Source organism: Tiliqua scincoides, chromosome 3 (genome assembly GCF_035046505.1).
Source record: "Tiliqua scincoides isolate rTilSci1 chromosome 3, rTilSci1.hap2, whole genome shotgun sequence".
Taxonomy (NCBI): Eukaryota; Metazoa; Chordata; class Lepidosauria; order Squamata; family Scincidae; genus Tiliqua; species Tiliqua scincoides.
In genome coordinates, this window is record NC_089823.1 from 205,766,944 (window position 1) to 205,789,584 (window position 22,641).

A 22,641-nucleotide genomic window follows, 5' to 3' on the forward strand; every position below is an offset into this window, starting at 1 on the left:
TATTATTATTATTATTATTATTATTAACAGTATTTATATACCGCTTTTCAACTAAAAGTTCACAAAGCGGTTTACAGAGAAAAATCAAATAACTAAATGGCTCCCTGTCCCAAAAGGGCTCACAATCTAAAAAGATGCAAAGGAATACCAGCAGACAGCCACTAGAACAGACAGTGCTGGGGTGAGGTGGGCCAGTTACTCTCCCCCTGCTAAAAAAAGAGGAGCACCCACTTGAAAAAGTGCCTCTTACCCAATTAACAGGGGTTACATTGTGGTTTCCACTTTCTGTCTTGAGAACAGTCCCGCAAATTATAAAATGCTGGCCCAGCAATAAAGACTGGGGAAAAAATATCCTACAATATACAGTTATGTTGTAATTTCCAGTAATAACAAAGAACTTCAGCTGCTCAGACCAAAGTCAGACATTGGTCGAGGCCTCACACTTGTCAGAAGGCCTACCTGGCTGGCCTGAGCTCTCAGTAATGGAAACAGCAGTAGTATTGGGGAGTGGGTGGGGGGGATAGTTCAGGGCTTTGCTCAGGGCTCCCAGCATCGTGGTGCCAGCACTTGCATGAGAAATGAATACATCCCCACAACAGCTGACAATATGATCTTTTATGTTGAAGCAGAGGTGGGTGATGACAGTTTAAATATGTATAGAAACATCTGGCTTGTTATCGAGTTATTACAGGACACCCACCTATCCTCAACAATGCAAATCCTATGAAACTGAGAAAACGTTTACTGTGTTTCAATGAAAGGCGAGGCCACTTGATACGACTGGTATTATAGCAAGTCAGACCTACCCTAGGTATCACAAAATCCTCATGTGTTTTAATTCATTTACGCATGCCTGGATTTAATATGCTCTGTGACCATGTCTGCAATTAATATGATTTATGGGAGACAAACATGTCCTGCATTTTGGAGCTACAGTGATACATTTTTTCCCCTCCCCTTCCCTGATTGAAAGATTTAATGAAACTGCACAAAGAAAATTGTTGGCTGTTAACGTATTAAGTTGAACTGACAGGATCATGAGTAAACTTTAGTGGAGTTAATGATATCCTCTTATCTGACCCTGACACATTTGCGGCATGTAATTTACAGAAGCTCTGTCCAGGGAATCTTGACAAATGCTCTTAACGATGTCAGGGCAATGTTCCATTCTAATGTAAAACAGATGTGGGTCAGATGCCCTCATTCATCACTACACTGAACATTTCAAACCGGGGCGAAGATGGATGGCATTACCTGCTGTGAACTCTTTTCACTAGAAAAACCCATCTCCTCATCCCCCCCACCTCAAAAAATGACACCCCCAAAAGATCACATTCTCAGCCCACAGTCCACCTCCTTGGTTCTTGTGGGACTTTAACACGTGCCAAGGACCAGTCGCCTTAGAAGTGACAACCTAACCTCAACCATGAACTCAGTTAGGTGGCCTTAAGCAAGCCACTCTCTCTTCCTCTCCGCACATCCTCTCCCAGCTGCAATATGGGGATAATACTAACCCCACCTACCCCCTTTACAGTATTATTTTAAGGACTGCTGTGATAATGTACTTGAAGCACCAAAGGTACTTGAAGCACCAAAAAAATTGCATAATTTCAGAATAATATGAGCACCACTGTTATATATTAAAATTCACAGCTGCTATTCTTCACTCAGGGACTAGCATCCTGAGGTTTGTGCCAATTGAGGTTGCCACTGCAGTACCCTTGGAGGGAAAAGTATCTGGGCAGAGAGCTCCTGTGCCCACCCCAACTTATGATGATGTTTCCTACAGGAATACATTAGGAATCTTTCTCCAATTCTGTGCTGATACTGACCACTTCTTGCAAACGAGCTGTATATTTTAGTAAAACAAAGTTATGAATGCAGTTCATCTAACAGGCCAAAGAGCCATCCCCATGGGCTCTCTTTCTCCAAGCACTATTAAAAAGTGCAACAGAGTTGGAATTTTTCTATCTATAAATATCACTGGTTCATTTGCAATAGATAAGCTTGTCACTGAATTGTGTACGAGAAAAATGGTGGACTTGTAGGTGAATCTGTCAGTAAATGTTGCAAATCCCATTAAAATCAACAGAGAACTTGGATTGGGTCGACTAACTTCAACTGAGCTAAAACACCTTATATTTGTTGGTCAGAGGACAAGAGGAAGTGCTCAGAGGAGAAGGAAAAGGATAAAGGGTTAGGGCCACACCCCACCAGGATCACAGAGAGAACAGGTGGAAAGGTCAGAGTCACTGGGCCATAGCTTGACCCCTTCTGGACAGCATCCTGCCCCCTCTGGGCAGCAGACGGAGTTGCACCAACTCCAACAATATTCAAATACTGTATCTTCACAGAGCTCATGTATCAGGCTCTTATGGTTAGCAATGCCACTTCTTGAATCCCAAACATCCAATCTTGAGCCGCACCAAACAGTGATTCTTCAGAATTCTTGAGATTCTTGCCTGCCATAGGCTAGCCCACATTGCTCTGGTTAATAGTAATACACCTTTGCAGTGTTTCTCAAACTGTGGGTCACATGCCCATTTCAGGTGGGTTGTGTAGCACCTAACTCAGCCACCATTGAAAATACAGAGCTGAAAATACAGGGTACAGAGCTGCTGGGCAGGAAGGGCTCCCAGTGGGAGAGGGGCATGGTGCTTTACCCTGAATAGGTGGGAAGACAGAATGCTGGGAAGGAGGGAGGCCTGTGTGGTTGAGAAGGATCCAAGCCTGCATTCCACTTTGACATCCAAGCTGGAATGTTTGAATTCTAAGCTATGCAAGATAACAGCACGAGTATGCTGTGTAATGGGACCTTTGGCTGACCACAGCTTAGGTTTGAAACCTAAATTGATTATGTCACTTCTGGCCATGACATCCCTTCCAGGATAATGACATTACTTCCCATAGGTCCTGACAGATTTCCATTCTAAATAGTTGATCCTGGTGCTAAAAAGTTTGAGAACCATTGCACTCACACATTTGCATCACAATGCATTCTGGGATACCTAGGCTCCTTAACCTACTTTAGCCAAAACAAGTGTTATCTCTTGCTTTCTTTTTCCCTAGCTTGGAAAGAGGAAAAGTGATATTGAAAAGAATGGTGAATTGCCAAGGATGTGCTACCACACCCATTTTGGTCCACCATGTATCCCTTACTCATCTGTCTAATTTGTTGTATGTTCCCAGAGTCACAGGATGTTTTCATAAAGCCTCAGTAATTTCTAAGCGGTCACCTGCTCTAATAAAGTTCTCAGCCGCCATTAAATCTATTGGCTGAAATTGAAAGTATTGTGCAGCCAGCCCTGTATTTCCAAGTGGAGTTTCCAATAGGACTTTGTGTTTGTCAACAAAAGCTCTCTGTCCTTACAATGTCACATGGCAAATCACTTTTGAAGTGGAGACGGTTTCAAAAACTGTTTTATGGCACAGAGTCAGTGATCAAATGAAAAAAGTCAGAAATCTAATGGGGCCTGCCCAAGCTCTGAAGTGTGACCTGCAATAGCTCTTTGGATGCCAGCAATATTTCAAAGTGGCAGCATCTAGGCATACCAATCCTAAAAACTTTCAAAAATGAAAAAGCAATTTCAAAATTATGAGACATTTTCAACATGAGGCATAATGATTTCCTCCTGGCTTAAATTTCTGCCCCATGATGCATATAAGCAACAGGACCAAATGTTACACCTGTGGGCCAGGCAAAAATTGGTTAAAAGATGCTACAGTAAGATATTTTAGATCAGGGGTGTCAAACATAAGGCCCGTGGGTCATATACAGCTCTTGGAAGGTTTTCAGCTGGCCCACATACTAACTGGGCTCTCTCAGCACCATCACTGGCTGTTTTCAGCTGCTAAGCTGTGAAGTGATGCCCCAGGAGAAGCAGTGCTGCTAAATGGGTAGCCAGCGTGGTAATTGAACTCTCCCATAGCATGAAAATATGATCAAGATCTGCATATTTTCTCTTCTGTCATTTGCAGCTAACGAGTTCCAAGACGAGAATAAAATGCTTATTTCTGGTCACCACCTGCTCAGTGTCATCACGTTCTGCTTTATGACATCACTTCCGGCCCTTGGCATGCATCATGAATGTCATTTGGCCCACTGTATGACATGAGGTTTTTTTTTTTAGATAATATCCTGTTTTATATGTGTTGGCTACCTTCAGTCTCGAAAGACTATGGTATCGCGCTCTGAATGGTGGTTCTGGAACAGCGTCTAGAGTGGCTGAAAAGGCCAATTCGGGAGTGACAATCCCTTCCACACTGGGAGCAAGTGCAGTCTGTCCCTGGTCTGTCTCCCTGGCTATGGGCCTTCCTTCTTTGCCTCTTTGCCTCAGACTGTTGGCCAAGTGTCTCTTCAAACTGGGAAAGGCCATGCTGCACAGCCTGCCTCCAAGTGGGCCGCTCAGAGGCCAGGGTTTCCCACCTGTTGAGGTCCACTCCTAAGGCCTTCAGATCCCTCTTGCAGATGTCCTTGTATTGCAGCTGTGGTCTACCTGTAGGGCGCTTTCCTTGCACGAGTTCTCCATAGAGGAGATCCTTTGGGATCCGGCCATCATCCATTCTCACAACATGACCGAGCCAACGCAGGCGTCTCTGTTGTTTTAGATAATATCCTTTTCATTGTAGTTCCTCAGCTAAAGAACGTGTAAGGCCCAAATCCTAACCAACTTTCCAGCACGGCCATAGCTGTGTCAACAGGGAGTGCACTGCATCCGGCTGTGGGGTGGCAGTTACAGAGGCCTCCTCAAGGTAAGGGAATGTTTGTTACCTTACCTTGGAGCTGCATTGCCCTTACCTCAGTGCTGAAAAGTTGGTTAGGGCTGTGCCCTCAGTCTCTTCTTAGTGCCCAGCCGGGCTCTTAGTGCCCAGTGTCCACTCCTCTTCTTATTCGTGCTCTGTCTGACATTTTTAAACCCAGCACAGACCCCGTGATTACTTCTCACTGCCTGGGTACCCAGATTTTGTCACTGCAGGTCCACAACCAGGAGGAGTCTCGCATGACAGCTCGCAGACAGCTCCCACCATGTTTTCACTGGCACATGGCTCCCTGACCCCTCCAGCATGGTGCCATCGAAGTTGGGATGTTGCCGCTTAGCTGGCAATTCCTGCTCCTGTACAATTGCACTGACACTAGTATCACTTCTTTGCCTTCACATCGTAATGCTATTGAGTAAATACATAACATTAAAGCCCCTTCCAGTGATGAAGCAAAGAGCTCTGAGGAGATTTTATGGCAACTGGGGGAAAGCTAGACATTCTGATAGTCACCGACAGTGCAGTCAATGCACAGTGCATCAAAGGGATAAAACTTAGGGCCCAATCCTAAGGGCATGGTATGCTAGAGGAACATGTGTTCCACCATTTTAGTGCAATTTTCAGCTGTCACAAACGTGACTCTGCCGGAGAGTGTGGCCTGGCTGCCAGTGGAAGCAGCAAGAGGCCAGGTTCACACAGCGATTCACACAGATGCATGCCACTTTCAGTAAGGCCACATAAGGAGTCAAAGGGAGGTGAGGGGAACAAGGCAGGGTATATGTGGAACAGGGTGCAACAGGGGTGGGAAGGAGGGTGGATCAGGTCTGAGAAGGGGATGGGTTCAGCTGCAGTGGCGCCTGTCAAAGCTTTATCCCCCTTCCTGAGTCTGATCTACCTTCAAGAGTCAGTGCGGATTTGTGCCAGCGATATCACTGGCACAGGTCCAAGTTGACCCACTGGGCCCAAAGGGCTTACCCCAGGGCAAGGGAACATTTGTTCCCTTGCCCTGGAGTAAGTCCTTTGGGTCTGGTAGGTCAAGTCGGACCTGTGCCAGTTTGTTCCCTTACCCAAAGGAGGAAGCCAAAACTTCCCTGCGGAATTCAGTGGACGCCATGCTGGTGCTGCTGCACCTCTGCACAGGGAGTTGCAGTGAATTTGGCTGCCCAACTCTTTATGAGGGTCAGGCCAAATTTGATGTATTCTTGCATTGACTACAGGCCTATCAGCACTCAGTTGCCATCTTCTGTAAGTTCCAGAATTCACAACTGTTTGTCAAAAGCAAAAACACTGAGCGGCCACAATCTAATTTGCAGGAATAAACTGCAAGTGTGTACACAGAAAGCATAATAGGTAGAGCTGACATAAAACATGCAATGTACATACATTGCACATTTAACAGTATTGCACACCAGTACTGGCACACTTGCACACAGTATTGTACAAGTATTGTACAGTATTGCACACCAGTACTGGCACTAAGGCCTTTAAGCCGTCATTTCACTGGAGCAGAGGCCAAGATGGAGAGGACTGGTTTGTTGATTTTGTTTGTTCAAACACAAACATAGACAATACTTGACATTAGATCCTGACACTATTAATCACATTCTTGTTCCCGTAAAGATCAACTACTGGGACAGGGGAACTCTCACTACCACCAGATAATAATGAGCAAAGCAGATAGCAGAGAAGTAGTCAGTCAACTTGATGAGAAATGCAGGCCTATTGAAAGGATTAGAGAGCGGGAAAGGACATCTTAGGGCTCATTTAGAGAACTTGAGGACCCAATCTCAAGCTTTGCACGCTGGCTCACTGCCAGCACGCACTGTCACAAATGGCCCATAAGGTCCATTTGTGGGCCCTAGTGCCGGTGCTCCACCAATGCTATTCCAGCACTGGCCAGTGCTGGGCAAGCACTGGTGCAGCACCAGAGCTCTGCCACTCAGAGGTAATGAAGACTGTAGGGCAGGGGAGAGGTAGGTGGGAGTGTGGGGGAGGTGGGGAGGTGGCATTCCAGGGAGGAGAGGTGGAGAGAGGTTGGGATTAGGGCAGGGAGGAGGCATGTCAGGAGGATGGAGCAGGGCGGGAGGGAGGCGGGACCAGCAGAGCTTTGCTGGCCACCTGACACAGAGGCTCTTGATTCTACACTGCCCACCGGGCAGCTCAAGATTGGGCTGCCCATCAATTGCAGGAGCCCTGAATCTTTTTTTCCAATTCCAATCCACACAGTTGATAACCATATTTGTAGAACCCTCCATAGGCCGTGCAGCCATGGGTTTGATCCTTCATGCCACTGAATGCAAGGATGTGCATGTGTCTACCTGTTCTGTGGAGATCAGGTTGGATAGCACAGATGGAAGTGAAGCTGCTTGGAGACTCAACGCAGCCCCCTTCTTTCTGACATATGCTCTGCATTGGGAAAGCAGAAAGAATCAATGGTGCTATTCAGCATTTTATGCACTTTAAATCCCTACAACAGAAAGAGAGATGTATGTACAGGTCTTACCTGCCCCAAAGCTGTCCTTGCAGAATCACCCAAAGGCTCATCAGCCCCTATCCAGAGATCCAGAATACAGGGAAGGGGTTTAAAACACCCCACACACTCACACCAACAGACACACACACGCCTTTCTCTTCCTCCCACACTTCCCTTAGGGCCCCATCCAACTTTCCTGCACCGATGCAGCCATAATGCAGCCCAAAGGAATGGGAACAAACATTCCCTTACTTTGAGGAGGTCTCCATGACTGCCCACCACCACCGCAGGATGCAGCACACACCCTCTTGACATGACTACATCATGGAAAGCTGAACAGGACAGGGCCCTTACATGTATTCACATGTAATACATGTGTGGTTTTCTCCTCACCTTTTCCATCAAGTCACTACCACTAAAGGCACTTTCCCCCTTATTCCCCCTACATGGGATAGCACAAGCCAAAGCTGTGCTCCTGAATCCTTCCTCCTCGAGGTACTTAAAAATCAAAATGCCACAATATCACCTCCTCCCCCACCAGCTTTACCTCACAAGAATGCTCAGTTTACCACTGAAGTCCTGTTTCACCTGCCTGTCACGGCCTCTTCTGTTTCTTTATATTTCCCACTCCCATGAGTATCCCCACTACTGTTGTAGACGCACTGTGAAGAAGTGGGTGCATAGCTCTCAGTGCTGGAAACTCAGCAACCTCTCAACCAGCACCCTCTTGTTTGTGCGATTCCAATCCAGAAGGGAAAGTGAACATGATGCACATCACCATTCCGGATCACAGCACACGTGGTTGTTTTTTCAGGATTCACCACAAAGGTATCTGGGAGAGGTAAACGGCATTGGCTTTCTTCTAATACAGAACGTCTCATTTTGACAGAGAACGAACTGAAATTTCGAAATTTCCAGCATTTCAGAATCTGTTTAGAGATTCAGGGCAGCGCTGGCCGCTGCCGTGCTACCCCAGCAACTGCTGTTGCAAAAGTGTCGTAAGGCACTAGTGCATGAGCAGTAAACCTGCTGAGCTGGTGCTGAGGCCAGCACCAGTTGGTACTGAGCCTCAGCACTGAGAAGACGATGTTGGAGCAGCTCTGGCAGTAAATCTTCCTGCCAGCCAGTAGTGAGGCTTTTCAGGGCAGGGGGAGAGTGGGAGGAAGCGGGGAGGGAGCAGAACTGGGTGGAGGGAGGCTAGGCTGGAGGGAAGGGACGATGGGTGGGCTGGAAGGAAGATTTGGCCTGATATGACAGCAGAGACAGCAGCAGACTGTGCCACCGAATCCTACGCCCCCTCTATGACCAAAAGCCTGACACAAACCTCCTTGGTTCTGTGCCAGCAAAATAGTGAGCCACAGATTCCTGTGGCAAGCTTCCTGTGGCGCGATGCCATCACCACGTCCTACATAGCTGGCACAACTCTGCGGAGACCCATTGCCACCAGCTGCGTTCTACCCAGGGTAAGGAAGCAAACATTCCCTTATCCTGAGGAGACTCCGGAGACTGCCCCAGACCCACAGGATGCAGTGGCGGCCATTTCGGCACTGCTGTTCCTCTGGGTGCTGCCAGAGCTTAGGATTGAGCTGTAAATCATTGGTTTAAAAGGAGGGGAAAATTTTAGTGTTTTGATAATATTGCTATACATTTTATGAGCTATATAACAAAAGAACCCACAACAAAATCTCTTGGAACTGTAGTTGTATGTTACATGTATGAGTTGTATGTTATCTGTATGAGCAGGTTTTTGAATCCTGTTCTGTCTTTCTCTACCAAACTTTCTCTTCCTGGACCACCACTCCACTGCCAAAATCTGTAATGGCATCCCTGACTGATCCATAGCAATGAAGCTTAATGCCTCTACATAAAAAAGACACTTTTTCCTAGCAGCCAGCCACAGTCTGTTCCAATTTTATCCGTTCCAGTATCGGAACTTGGTAATGTCAATGGTCAACAAGGAAGATGGTGTCAGTCAGCTACCATTGTCCAAAATCCCACTTGATCAAACATTGACAAACTTTCGTTCCCCTTAATTTTCTTCTCACAATGTAAAAAAAAAAATTGTTTTCATTTAGAAGAACATTTTTCTAATGGTTAGACAACAATGGCATTTGCTTGGTTTTGATGGATTCATTCTGAACCCCAGAAATGTTTTTATATTTAAATGAGGGGAGCTTTACACAGTGTGAATCTAACTGCATAATAAAATGTCAAGCCTTTTGTTGAAAACTGCATTAAAAAATGGAGATTCTTCAAAACCAATATTAATTAAAGTCTTACTGGAAATACATCCACTGGTTTTCATACTGGTCTTTTTTCTAATAAAGTCTAAAGCCATCAAGTTTTGTATCCCACTATGTGCTGTAGGAATCTCTGAAACTTAATTACATTTACTGTTACAAAAAAGGGTTTATGAACTCTTGCCTTTAGGCAAAAATGTTTATTTCATTGCCTTTGCTATTCATTCTTTTCAACTCCGGTGCCTTTGAACTCTTCAGCTGCTCAGAGTTATCACCGTAGTGCAGGAACCAGGAAGTGCACTTCCAAGATGCAAACCAAAAGTTGAAGCAAACCAAGAAGGCAAAGATATAGGAGTCGTTAGTTTGGCCACCCTTTGTGCTATTAAAATCTCATTTTCTGCCTATTAGGCTGCCCTCTCACTGCTTAGGCAGTGGTGATAGTCAGTGATTAGTGTGTAATTGAGTATAATTGTCTTTTCACTTTTCATTTGTGTCATTCTGAGCTTCCCTCTGTTTTTTTTTCCGTTCTCAAAAAAACACAGAGAAAGAAAGAGCAGAGAGAAGATAAAGCTGTTAAAACGCTCACTTACAGCCCTGAAGAGATCCTGATTGTAATTATAGATTACATTTTCCACTTCCCTTCGTGACATTTGCTCAGAATTCAGTGGACGCCTTTCCTAAACACCTGTGCTAAGCCCACACTAATAAAAAAAACATACCGAATATTTTAGCGATTGTTAATAATGTCAGCCCCTAGGCAGATGCCAGGAGTAAGAAATTTAACCAACCTTTTTGACACTCAATTATCAAGGCAATTTATTAACATGATCATCCAAGAAAAGCTCATGCAAATTAGGAAAACAATTATGGCCTTCAAGTCGTTATAGGCTTCCTGAGAGCTGTAATGCTCTTAATTTATGTATTTATAACTCGATTATAGCGCAGCCTGATGTGCCTTGCTCATCAGCTGAGCCAAGAGTAACTTGTATTCTACTTGTAGGATTTCAGTTAAAAAAATAAAAAGGACTCATCTCCATACTCTCTTAGTTATTTTTGCTACAAACTGACACAAAGATCAAGATCAAATCTGTGACACTGGAGGGTGTTTTGTTTTTAAAGCTAGGAATAGAATTTGTTTCAGAAAAAACAGCACATCACAAATGCTTGACAATTGAATACATGCTGAAAGTTTTCATGATCACATTATAAAACATTGCCTAGAACGAAATATAAGCGATGACTTTTGATTCCGACAGTGGGGGCGGGGGGAAGGAAACTAGCAAACTGAAATCATGTGGCTCATATAAAGAATACTTTATGGTTTAAATTTGGCAAATCATTGTGCTATGGCCTTGGGGAATAGACAATTTAGTTTGGGTACACAGCAAATCCTGTGTCTGAAAAAGCAGGACTGACCTGAGGTGAAAGGCCATTGCCAATGGCAGGGTTCATTGGATTGGAGGGCCCAGACGGAGGCACAAAGCTGTCTGTATAGCTGGAAAATCCATGCCTCGTGCTTGGGAGGCAGTACGCGGAGCTGCTTTCGGGGTTTGAAGGGAGGCTGCTTTGGTGTACCGTGCTAGGCGGAAGAGGCTGAGGTCTGTGAACTGTACTGCTTGGATCTGACACCGCTGCAAGGAAAAGAGAACGGCCAGTTTGTGGATGAAAAATACCACACTGAGAAGGATTATTCAAATACATTTTTATTAGGCTAGAAATTAACACAGTTCAGTGTTTAAGTGATCGTTTACATAGAATGGAAATCTTCAGTTTGACCATCGATACTATGCCTTAAACCAGTGGTTCCCAAACTTTTTTGACTGGCGGCTCCCTTAACCTACTGGCCCATTGACCATAGCTCCCCATTAGGCTACCATCCTATGCATTATACAGGGTACTGTTTTTTTGCGAGGATTTCATGGCTCCCCTGCTTGGTTTCCACGGCTTCCCTGGGAGCCCTGGCCCTCGGCTCACACTTTGTGAAACACTGCCTTAAGCTCTCAGGTCTTGTTCTCTGCCTCCCTTCCCTCTTTCGTTTACACACTCTGAGTCCTTCAGGAACCTCCTGGTTTGGGCAAACCATGGTATGCTTATATCCCAAACATGTAACCTATGGTTTGTGCAAACCATGGTCTGATTAGAATTAGAAACCCACTTCAAACCACCAGCTGTAGCTTTTCCAATAGTTTGCTCAATTTGGATATACAAGCAAACTACAGCTTGCCTGAATCAGAAGTGAGACAGAACATCAGATGGTACAAAAAGGAGCAAGGAAGAGGGAGCCTCAGGTAAAGTCCTAGCAACCAAAACACGGCTTGGCCATCATGTGTGAACCACTCCATTAAATCAAACTCTGTAAGCCTCTACCATATCAACATTAATAATCAAGATCATTTTTTTAAAAAGTACTTTTCCACTGAAAACACCCCAAAGTAGCTTACAAAGGATAAAAACAATACAATTTACCCAATTTACCCAAAACTAAGCAATACACAAAAATATGGAAAAATCACCACTAAAAAACGTAAATTAAAGAGCAAGAGCCTAGAAAAATCCAGAAAACTGCAGTTCAACAGACTGAGTTGAAAATCTTGTTGAAGGATGTGAATCTTGAAACGTATCAAATAACAAAATAAGAACATAAAATTAAAAATAAGAGTATTTATTCAGCAGATTCCCAAATCAATAACCTTCTTACATCTCCAGTCACAATGAAACACAAAATATAATCAGACTACATTTTATAAAGTTACTATCTCCGATGCTTAAATTATATTCTGACCCCATTTGTAAGCATACTTACCTGAAAGAAATCAAAATGTTTCGTTCTGAGTAAACATAGTTAGGATTGGATAGCTAACCTGACTTCCACCAAGTGACTCTGGGAATTATAGTTTGGTGAAGGTGCTTAGAATTCTCTGCTAGAATTCTGACAATAGTTCTACCACATCTCCTCTACAGAACAACCATTGTCAATTGTCATAGAGCAGAATCAATGACAATGACACTATTTCAAGAGTGCCATATAGCTACAGTAGAATGTAGGGCTCTTCAGTCAAATTCTGGGGCTTGGAACAAATCTTTGAACAAATTTCTCACTCCAGTATGGCGTCCTAGCAGTCCACCCAAGTTTGGTCCTAATCCTGCCAGGATTTACACTTTTAGCTGGGGAGCCACGTGGCAGGGGGAAAACACTTCTCACTCAGACCTAGAAATGTCTTACTGGCTATCTTTTTCCTATGAATAGTAGTTCTGCCTGTTAAGAGTCAACAATCCAAATCAATGCCAAGATTTAACCTCAAGGGGGCCAATTCAAATCAGCTACATCTTAGTTTTCAGAACTCTGACTTTGCCCTCAGGAACACACAAGCCTTGGAATCGCAACAGTGTGGGTCATCTGAAAACTGGCCTCGTTCAATATTGCCAGTCTACTTTTCTTTTTAAAAGCTGCAGCAGGATAACCTGCATAAAATGCTCTGTCTCTAGCTTAAGAATTCAGAGTTTTCCAAAGAATGGCATGATTAAAGCTGACAACTTATACACACTTTCCTCAGAGCCACAATGAGATTTACTTCTGAGTAAAGATGCAAAGGATTGTGCTGTAGCTCTATGTGTCTAATGGAGATTTGTGCTCCTTGCGCAGCAGCTTATCCCTCTCCCCATTCTCCAGTGCTGCATGGCAAACCTCTTTTGAAATAGAAGAACATTAGAAAAGCACTTCTTGACATAGCCCAGAGATCTGCCACTGAAAAGAAGTCAAAGATTCCACTGGGCATGCCCAAATTATTCACTGGAACCAAGCCACAGAGTGTATGAGTGAAAACTGGTTTTCAAGTATCATAACCTTTGTTACAATTTTGAGAATACTAGACTGTAGCCCTATTGTAGTAACCTCTATATTAGTTATTGGGACTTATGTCAGGCAGCCCAAACTACTGCAACTCCCTTGTTTCAGAACCATACTACATGGATGATAGTGTATGCTACTTGCTTTTAATTGCCACCTATTATAGATAATTGCCCTAACAGAAATGAATGATTTAACCCGTTGGTACCCTTTTGATCAGAACTGGATTATAAGTGCAGCATATGGTAAAAAGATTTCTTTTGCTTGTGCCTATGAAATGCTTACTGAAACCGGTTTCCACCTTAGGTCTTCCATTTTGGTATTGATCCAGAGGAACTAGTAGAGCTGAACTGGAAATCTGCCATGATAAAGATATCTCCTAAGAAGTTAATAACTTTCTACTTTAACTATAACTTTAGACAAAAAAGAACTAGAATACAAATCAAAGGACCAAGCAAGAGAGCATTCTCTTTCCTACTGTACCTTGTGGAATAGAAGTGGGCTGGTAGGAAGATTCCGATAGCTGATATGTTGGCAGTGTTGGCATGGCAGTGGGTGGGAAACCACCTGGGATCAAGTGGTTGAAAGCCATCAGTTGATTGGCCCCAGCTTGCTTCCTCCATCTAGCTCGACGGTTACTAAACCAGACCTACAAAACATAAAAGGCATCTGAGATACTGCTACAACTGGTTTTGTGCATTCAGCATAGACTGATGTTCATTTCTACTACACATCTTGCATTTTCAAGGAAGCCAACTGAACTTCTTAAAAGCAAACTTTAGCACACAGAAACAAAAATGTTTCCAAGCCTCATTCCAAAGATAAGATACACAGAGGATGGGATCAAAGAATGGACCTTCCACACATGCTCCAAGGCCCTTTTAGCCCCTTTCCCACTACCATCATTAATCCCTCCCACCGCAACATGAGACTCAGACTTAATAAAAGTGAGCAAAAGAGATAAGGAGCGCAATCCAAGGTGCTCACTGGGCCGGCACAAGCCTCCTGAGCTGGCACAGGAGTGTTGCAAATTTGCCATAAGGCACATCTCAAGGATTTTTAAAAGAACACCCCCTCAGTCTGCAATTTCGCTGGCTCAGATTCATGTAGCCCCATGGGGTGACTGCCGTGCTACACAGGGTAAGGGACAATAAATTACTTTACTCCAAGCTGTATGGCAACCACTTCCTACCATGTGCTGGATACTACACAGGTCAATCAGACTGCCTGTTCCAGTGCAGGATAGGAGTGGGCTGCAGGAGACTTGTGGAAATGAGAGCAAACACATAATGTAACTATAGTCTTGGGACAAAGTTAAACAGATAAGGAAACAAACAAAAAGCCTAACTCATTATTCATCATCTTACCCATTGTTAAGCCCTGTTTCAATACACATTTCAACAATTTCATAGACATTTTGGTAATACAGTGATAAATATTGATTATCAAATGGTTGGTTTTTTGATCATTGTCTTTGTGGAGTTTCTGCAGCAGCAGACCCCCACCCTCTGCCACCCCAAATTTTGGTCTTGTATCTTTTCTACGGCTTCACCCCCAGCCATGATTCAACTTATCTCCTTCCCTCTTCTAATTTCCCTCCTTGCAGTCCTTCCTCCTCCCCTCCTTCTCTTTCCTTCATGGCCACGGAACTAACCAAATTTTTTTAAAAAAAAAAATATTTCTACTATACAGTGACACAGTAAAGGAATATATTTTCTGGCTTAAATTAGATGTGTCTTTATCAATGCACCAGGCTTTTGATTTGATACGTATTTGGCATTCATCCTTGTAAAGCCCAGACTGTTTAGAGCAAACTCTCCTCCATTGTCTTGCTGAATTCCCTTTTCAAACATTTTGCCTATTTGAATCAGAGATCTTGTTGCCTTAAAAGCACATTGGAAATTCTCTGTTTAGGATAAAGCAGTTGAACTGTCAAGGCCAATTTCACGACGGCAAGCCTTCAGGAGAAACTGCAGCTTTGAAAGGATACCCAGCCAGCGTTGCGGAAATAGGATGTTGCCTTGTTCAGTTACAAACTACTTAAGGAAAAAATGATAACAAAAAGGGGAAAATGTAAATATTAGAAAGCAGAGATGGGAAAGGTCTACAAGGTCATCTAGTCCATTCCTTGTCATAGCTGAATGTACTTGACTGATTCGTCCTGTCTAATTTGAATGCTACAACTGAAGTCTCTATGTGTTCCTAAAAGAGACCAGTTCACAACCTGCTGAGATTCATTGTTGACAAAAATTCCAATAATAAGGCTTTGTTTTATCATGTTTCTCTAAGCTTTACATAATCCCCCCTTTAGTTTATATACCTCTGCTGTCTAAAATAATCTTCTAAAAGAAGTTTTATCTTCAGATGTGTTGGCTAGCATCGCACCTTATCAGCAATCAATGATACTGATAAAACGCTGTGTGGTTCCTGTACTAGGAACATGGCAAACAGAAATCCAAGTGTGATGAATGTCTCAGGTCCAGAGATGGTGTGTAACTTTTGATGACAATTCTGAGACAATCGTAACTGAAACGTTTTCCTGGAAATTCCATGCTAACATTCAAGAGCAGTGCTTCTCAAACTTTTCGCACCAGGACCCACTTTTTAGAATGAGAATTGGTCGGGATCCACCAGAATTGATGTCATGGCTAGAAGTGACATCATCAAGCAGGAAATTTTTTTAACAATTCTAGGCTGCGGTCCTACCCACACTTACCCAGGAGTAAGTCCCATTTACTATCATTGCTAAAAGCATATACATAGTAGAATGTTCAAAGTACAGATCTACAACATTTCTCCAAATGCAGTCACATACCAGTCTAATATATTGAAAATAAAATATTGAAATGAATGGGGACCCACCTGAAATTGGTTCACGACCCAACTAGTGTGTCCCTACCTACAGTTTGAGAAATACTGTTCAAGAGAATTGTAATTAATTTACCTATAAGTTCCCTCCATAATGCTGAATATTTGCCAAATATTTGAAACCTGATATTTGAGATCATTATCTGACAACTGATAAAATTAATCTAACAACTGATATTTTATGCTTAAAATATGATAGCTGTCTTCTAGCAAATGATAAAAAAAATCTTGCCATCGTAACATAGGAAGCTGCCTCATACTGAGTCAGACCCATACTCTTCCATCCAGTTCAGTATACTAAGTTAGACCTGAAGGATCCAGGTTCAAATCCTCACTCAGCCATGGAGCTTCCTGGGTGAACTTGGGCCAGTCACTCAGTTTCACATACCTCACAGGATTGCTGTATGGTCAGAAGGAGAGAAAGGGAACTATGTAAACCACCCTGAGCTCTTTGGACGATGGGCAATATAAAAATGTGAATCTTCATTTATGTTTCACTTAGTAGCTGTGTGCTGAATCTGCTGTTCTATGGTAACTATTAGCTTTGCACTCTTTATTTGACACTCAGTAGAATGTCAGGTAATGAACACAGCCTGAATATGTATGTATCCTTGGGTTACTTATAAGATTTCCAGCAAGCATCTTATAGCACCCACTCAGCTCTCAATGCAGGCCTCAGATCACCTCCCAGATGAGACTGAAAGTGAACCAGAAGCGACTTTGGTCACACCACTGAGGCCTTCTGAGGATGCTGGGAGAATGCTGGGAGGACGGCATGACCTCCAGAGGGCCCGACGTAGTAAGTTTTTGCAGGTAAGTTTTTGCAGCATTCGCTATTTTTTTTCTAATATTGCATATATTGATTATTTTGTAAGTGATCTTCAGTATCAGAGTAGATGGCAATCCCTACCCAAAAAGAGCTTTAGAGATTCAGGGGAAAAGTACAGAGATAAGAATTTAATTCAACAATGATGGAGTATGGCACGCCACTGTGCAGGACACGGAACAACTTTCTGGCAGTGCTCTCGTGCTTTTCTGAACTATATGAATAAATGATTGAATGACAGGCAGAAATTCAATGAAACTTTGCCCCTCATTGCCATGTTGGGACAGATGCACCTGTTGAACTTTTTTCAGTCATGTGACTATTAAAGCCTTGAAAGTTATCTGAGAAAAATAAATGGCAGTTATAACTCAGTCCCAGGAAAGTAGAAACAGAGCTGGCTAGTCACAAGAATTCATGTACAGGATGAGAAAACATACAGTCAATATTCACTATCTGAGAGCAGCTCCTCCTCCAAGAGGTCAATCTATATCTCAGTGGCCTTCATCTGAATGCAAAAACATGCTTGCTCCCTGATTATAACACATCTGAATCCAATCTCCACAAAGCAAAAGTTGCTGGTCATGAATTAAGCATACTATATGCTCATTTATGAGCATAAGCTATGGAAATCATGCATTCATGTTAATGCTTGCTTCTATGTCTTTATCACTGCCACATCTATGGCCAGCCCATCTATGAGGCGAACTGATGTGGTAGCCTCAGGGCCCAATCTTATCCAACTTTCCAGCACCAGGGCAGCCACAATGCTGCCCCGAGGTAAGGGAACAAATGTGCCTCTAAGACTGCCTCCCCAACACTGGAAGCAGTGCATACCCCATAGGCACAGCAGCACCGACACTGGAAAGTTGGATAGGATTGGGACCTCAGACAGCAGGCAGGTGGGGGCACTCATGTCTGTTGACCTACTTGCCTCCACTGACCCTTCTTCTCCTTCCATTCCTTTCATTGGAAAAGAAGGAGGGGAACCAAGAGGACAAATAAATATGAAGGTGAGGAGGATGAGAATGGAAGGAGCAGGAGCTGGCACACCATTGGATAAGGAGAGACAGTATTTCCCATGATGCTTCAGGCAGCCTTGGGCTGGCTCTGGACACCTCAGCCCCCCCTCCATACAGTCCCCTCTTGCCAATAACAACTGAAAAACAAATCTGTAACAATCAATAGATAGATAGATAGATAGATAGATAGATAGATAGATAGATAGATAGATAGATAGATAGATAGATAGATAGATAGATAGATAGATAGATCATTATGCAAATTAAGTGCATTTCTATATGAGCTAAATAATTTATTTTGAGTGCAGAATAAGAAATTTTCTTAGTACAGAATTATAAGATTTATATAGAAATACAGTGGCACACATTGTAGCCACAGCAGTCTAGAGAGGCAGTAATTGCTGGGATGACAGGACTAAGGGCAATCTCCCTGGAGTCTTCAGCGTCAGATATGAGAAATATAGACAAACTTGAGCAAACACCCACAAGTTGGGACACTTAAACTCCTGTTCATATTTAATTCCCAGAAGGTTTTGTTCTGGTATTTTAATCATTGATTGACTGGCCTGCTCCCCCCCCTTCATGCTATTTGGAGCAAAAAGTCCATATGTTCAACATAGTAGGGAATTTGGTAGGCTGTAGATCACAGAAGTGAGTGTGAGACAAGATGTGTCTCAAGGGAACCCAAGGAAGCCATAAGGAATGTAAAAAGTCACAGGGTTAAAGCCACATTAAGACAGCTGTTATGTTAATGAGATTTCTGCTTTTCTTGTAACTGTGGGTCACTGCTTTAGAAAAATATGAACATTCATTGTCGCTTTTAAAGCTTACACATCCCAGAACTGCATATACAAGAAATTAAAGTGCCTACTTTTAATAATTAAGGTGGCTGTTCTTTTAAAAATCCCTAAACAGTTTGGTTATGCATGCATAACCAAACTTCCATTGCCCTATTAGGTCTCTTCAGAACAATTCTTTTTGAAATTTCATCATCTGTTTTGAAATCATTTGTCTTTTAGCAAACATCCTTCAGATAACAGAATTATGCTCCCAATGGATCTGTTTCAAAATACAGTTCACGCCCACTTTAGATTACTCTTCATAGTCCCAATTATACTGTTATAGTGCCTTCATCGTTCCAGTTTGAAGAGTTGGGAATAATGAACAAATTTAAATAATATTTAGAAAATGTACTGTGCAGAAAAATTACTGGAAAAACTGGAAACCAGATTTTGAAAAAGTCTCAAACATTTTTTGTTTGACTGTTCAGAATGCTACTTCCCATTTTTCCCAATTATGCTGTCAAATACATTTTCTAGACATCTGTAATATAGTTAATATTTAATCTTTTTAGATAATTAGCAGTTTTAAATCATTGGAATCAACACATTTCAAAATAGTGAAATGTAACTATTTTTCTTGGGTAGGCCATGAATCTCCAAACAACATTCATGAACTCAGTAAGACTATGAATTTTTAACTATGAATAGGGCAGGAATGCATTCAGATTATTTGCACAGCTCTGCAAACTGACCAGACATATACAATGGGCTCACCTTATCCACGGGCTCCACATTCATGGATTTAGTCAACCATGGATTGAAAATGTATTTTTTTAAAAATTCACATACCCTGCTGTAGACTCGTTCACCTAACACCCACCCATTTATACTAGTTTGGGCAATTTACGTATGTTTTCGGCCGGTGTTTCTCAAACTGTGGGTTGGGACCCACTAGCTGGGTCGTGAGCCAATTTCAGGTCAGTCCCCATTCATTTCAATATTTTATTTTTAATATATTAGACTTGATGCTACCCTGGTAAGTGACTGCATTTGGGGAAATGTCACAGATCTGTACATTTAACAGGCTGCTATGAAGATGCTTTTAATAATGATAGTCAATGAGACTTACTCCTGTGTAAGTGTGTAAGTGTGGGTAGGATTGCAACCTAGGATTGTTAAAACTTTTCCTGCTTGATGATGTCACTTCCGGTCATGACCTCACTTCCTGAAAGATTCTTATTCTAAGAAGTGGTTCTTATTCTAAGAAGTGGTTCACAGTGGTTCACAGTGCTAAAGGAGTGAGAATCACTGTTTTAGGCAAGGTATGCAATTTGCACAAATTTATGCAATTTGCACAAATTTATGCAATTTTGTCAGCTTGACTTCTGTGGACTTGGAACATCGGTGGATTTTAGTACCGGCAAGAGGTTCCAGAACCAGACCCCACAGATACAGAAGGTTCACTGTATTCTGAAATGGAATTTCATTGTTTCATGGTTGGTTCTGATCATTCTCGTTCTTTCAAACTTCAGTGTGGACAATTCACACAACCATGTTTTACATAAGCACTTTTCACAAGTTCAACATCCAGTGATACCAGACAGATGGAGGGCAGGCAGGACCACACTTGTTGCTCCTGCTCTTGACAAAGTGTATGTGCGTGTTGTCTCATTTCACATGATCCGGTACCTTGACAAGGTAACACTGGAAAACTAAGGACTCTGTGTAATAATCTGCCGTTGCCAAATAATCCAAAGACCCAGGGGCCAACTCACTTGCCCACCACACCCTCTCTGTGCTGCTCAGTGAACAGTAGCTTCCGGTAGTTGACTGACAGCACTTTGAAAACTACACTTCCAAGAGTGCTGAATGTAGGAAGTTGCCTTATATGAGTCAGATTACTGGTCTATCTACATCAGGATAGTCAACATAGTCTGGAAATGGTTCTCCTGGGTTTCAGGCAAGGGATTTCCCAGTCCAACCTGGATATGCCAGAAATTGAACCTAGGATTTTATGCTGTGTGGTTGAGCTGCAGTCCTACCGCATACCAAATGACCCATCCTTCCCCTCCTAAAATGTTTTTGCTCACTACCAACTTTGGAACCCCCGCTAAGTGGGCGAAGAGGCACCACTTTAGGTGGTGTCCTCTTATATTTACCAGGGGGAGAGCAACTATCCCTCTTTCCTCCCCCCACCCCCCACATAGCATCATTTCCGTGGCTGATGCTGGTGTCTCATCTGGTTTTTTTGTTTTTTTTTAAAGATTGTGAACCCTATGGGGACAGGGAACCACTGATTGATTTTATTGTGTAAATTGTTTTGTGAACTACTCTGGATGAAAAGTGGCACATAAGTATTTTTAATAATAAAAATAGCAACCACCACCACCGCAACCACCTTCATACCAAGAACATGTACTCATTATTATCGTGCAAAATATCAATAATATTTCTGCTCATCCACCAACATGTTAAAAAATGAACTGTCTCAGAATGCTTAAGCCATACCCACCTGGACCCGAGCTTCAGTGAGTTTAGCTCTTTGTGCAAGTTCCTCTCGCGTGTAAATATCAGGATAGTGGGTCCTTTCAAAGGCTCTTTCCAGCTCTTCCAATTGTTCGGCTGTGAAAGTTGTCCTGCTCCGGCGTTGCTTTCTTTTCAATGGCAAATCTGGTTCAGAATCTATGTCAGAACCATCATCGGACTGAGGTGCTGAAGCTGGAAATCAATTAATGGAGCAATTAAAATTTGGTTTGCAGAGGGGAGAAAATGATCAGGAACTAAGGTACCAGAAAGAGAAAGAGCATCAAATAACAATGCTTTATTCAAATAAGTTAGGATTGTCCATCGAACCAAACAATGAACAGTCTTGTTTGAGAGTGCAATGACATATTTCATTCAAATGAGTGAATACTTCTCAGTAGTTCCAACAGTTAATGTAGCCACTTTTATTTCCTTTTGGAATATCTGCAGGCAGATTCCAATTTCCTTGCCAGGGTCATTTATTCAAATATATTCAACCATTTTTCCCCCAATGACCTCAAGTATTTGAAATCCAATCCATACTGCTTCATTGTGTCTATAATGAACTCACAAGATTCTGCTCCCAAAGCAAATAAACATAAATACTAAGGCTGCAATCCTAAACACACTCTCCTGGGAGTAAGCACCACAGTATGCTATGGGACTTGCTTCTAAATAAACATGCATAGGATTGTACTGATATAATTTTAAATATTCAAAGTGCACTTCCAATTAATTAGGTCCTAACAACTAGAGAGGGTATACTTAACAAGTGAATCAAAGTCAAGGATTACCTTTTAGGAGATTAAAGGAATTCCAGTTGCTTTTTAATTACCAGTGGGTCAGGGCCACTTAACTTCACTTGTGTCTTTAAATATAAATCAGTAGAACCCTGATTTGAAAAGCATCTCCTGAATAAGTACTATTCATGTATGGGATCTGTATGTTTGTCCCTGCAGGGCAATTATCAACTTTAAGAGCATCATTTACGCCAAGTAAAAAGTGGTGGAGGGTTAACCCCCTGCCAATACTGTGGCCCAATCCCCCACCCAGCTACTTTTAACTATTAAAAATACTTGCAAGTGAGCATGGATCTCTCATGTCTCATTTAGCCTGACCCTGAGAACATAAACCCACAATCAGAATCCAATTTTAATTTTTCCTAAAAGCACTGTCCTATTCAGTTCTGGTTTTCTTTCACATTTGGTTGGGCTCAAATGGTTTGAAGTAATAAATATACTTAATCTGTTTACTCAGCCTTACTCAGAAAAAAAAAAAAAAACTCCTTTTACAATCAACTCAACC

General features: G+C 42.5%; 1 protein-coding gene across 4 annotated transcripts in view; it reads right to left on the reverse strand.

The window, feature by feature from the left end:
• The window catches only part of PAX3 (paired box 3), a 129,967-nt gene that overhangs the window by 8,961 nt on the left and 98,365 nt on the right, over nt 1-22,641 (reverse strand). For 2 of the 4 annotated variants that reach the window (XM_066619218.1, XM_066619217.1), the window contains exons 5-7: nt 21,326-21,531; nt 13,802-13,967; nt 10,888-11,102 (exon numbers count right to left, since the gene is read on the reverse strand). In XM_066619218.1, coding sequence (XP_066475315.1) covers nt 10,888-11,102; nt 13,802-13,967; nt 21,326-21,531 — 587 coding nt within the window. The remainder of the gene's footprint in view (nt 1-10,887; nt 11,103-13,801; nt 13,968-21,325; nt 21,532-22,641) is intronic. The other 2 variants (XM_066619219.1, XM_066619220.1) reach the window with 1 other exon arrangement.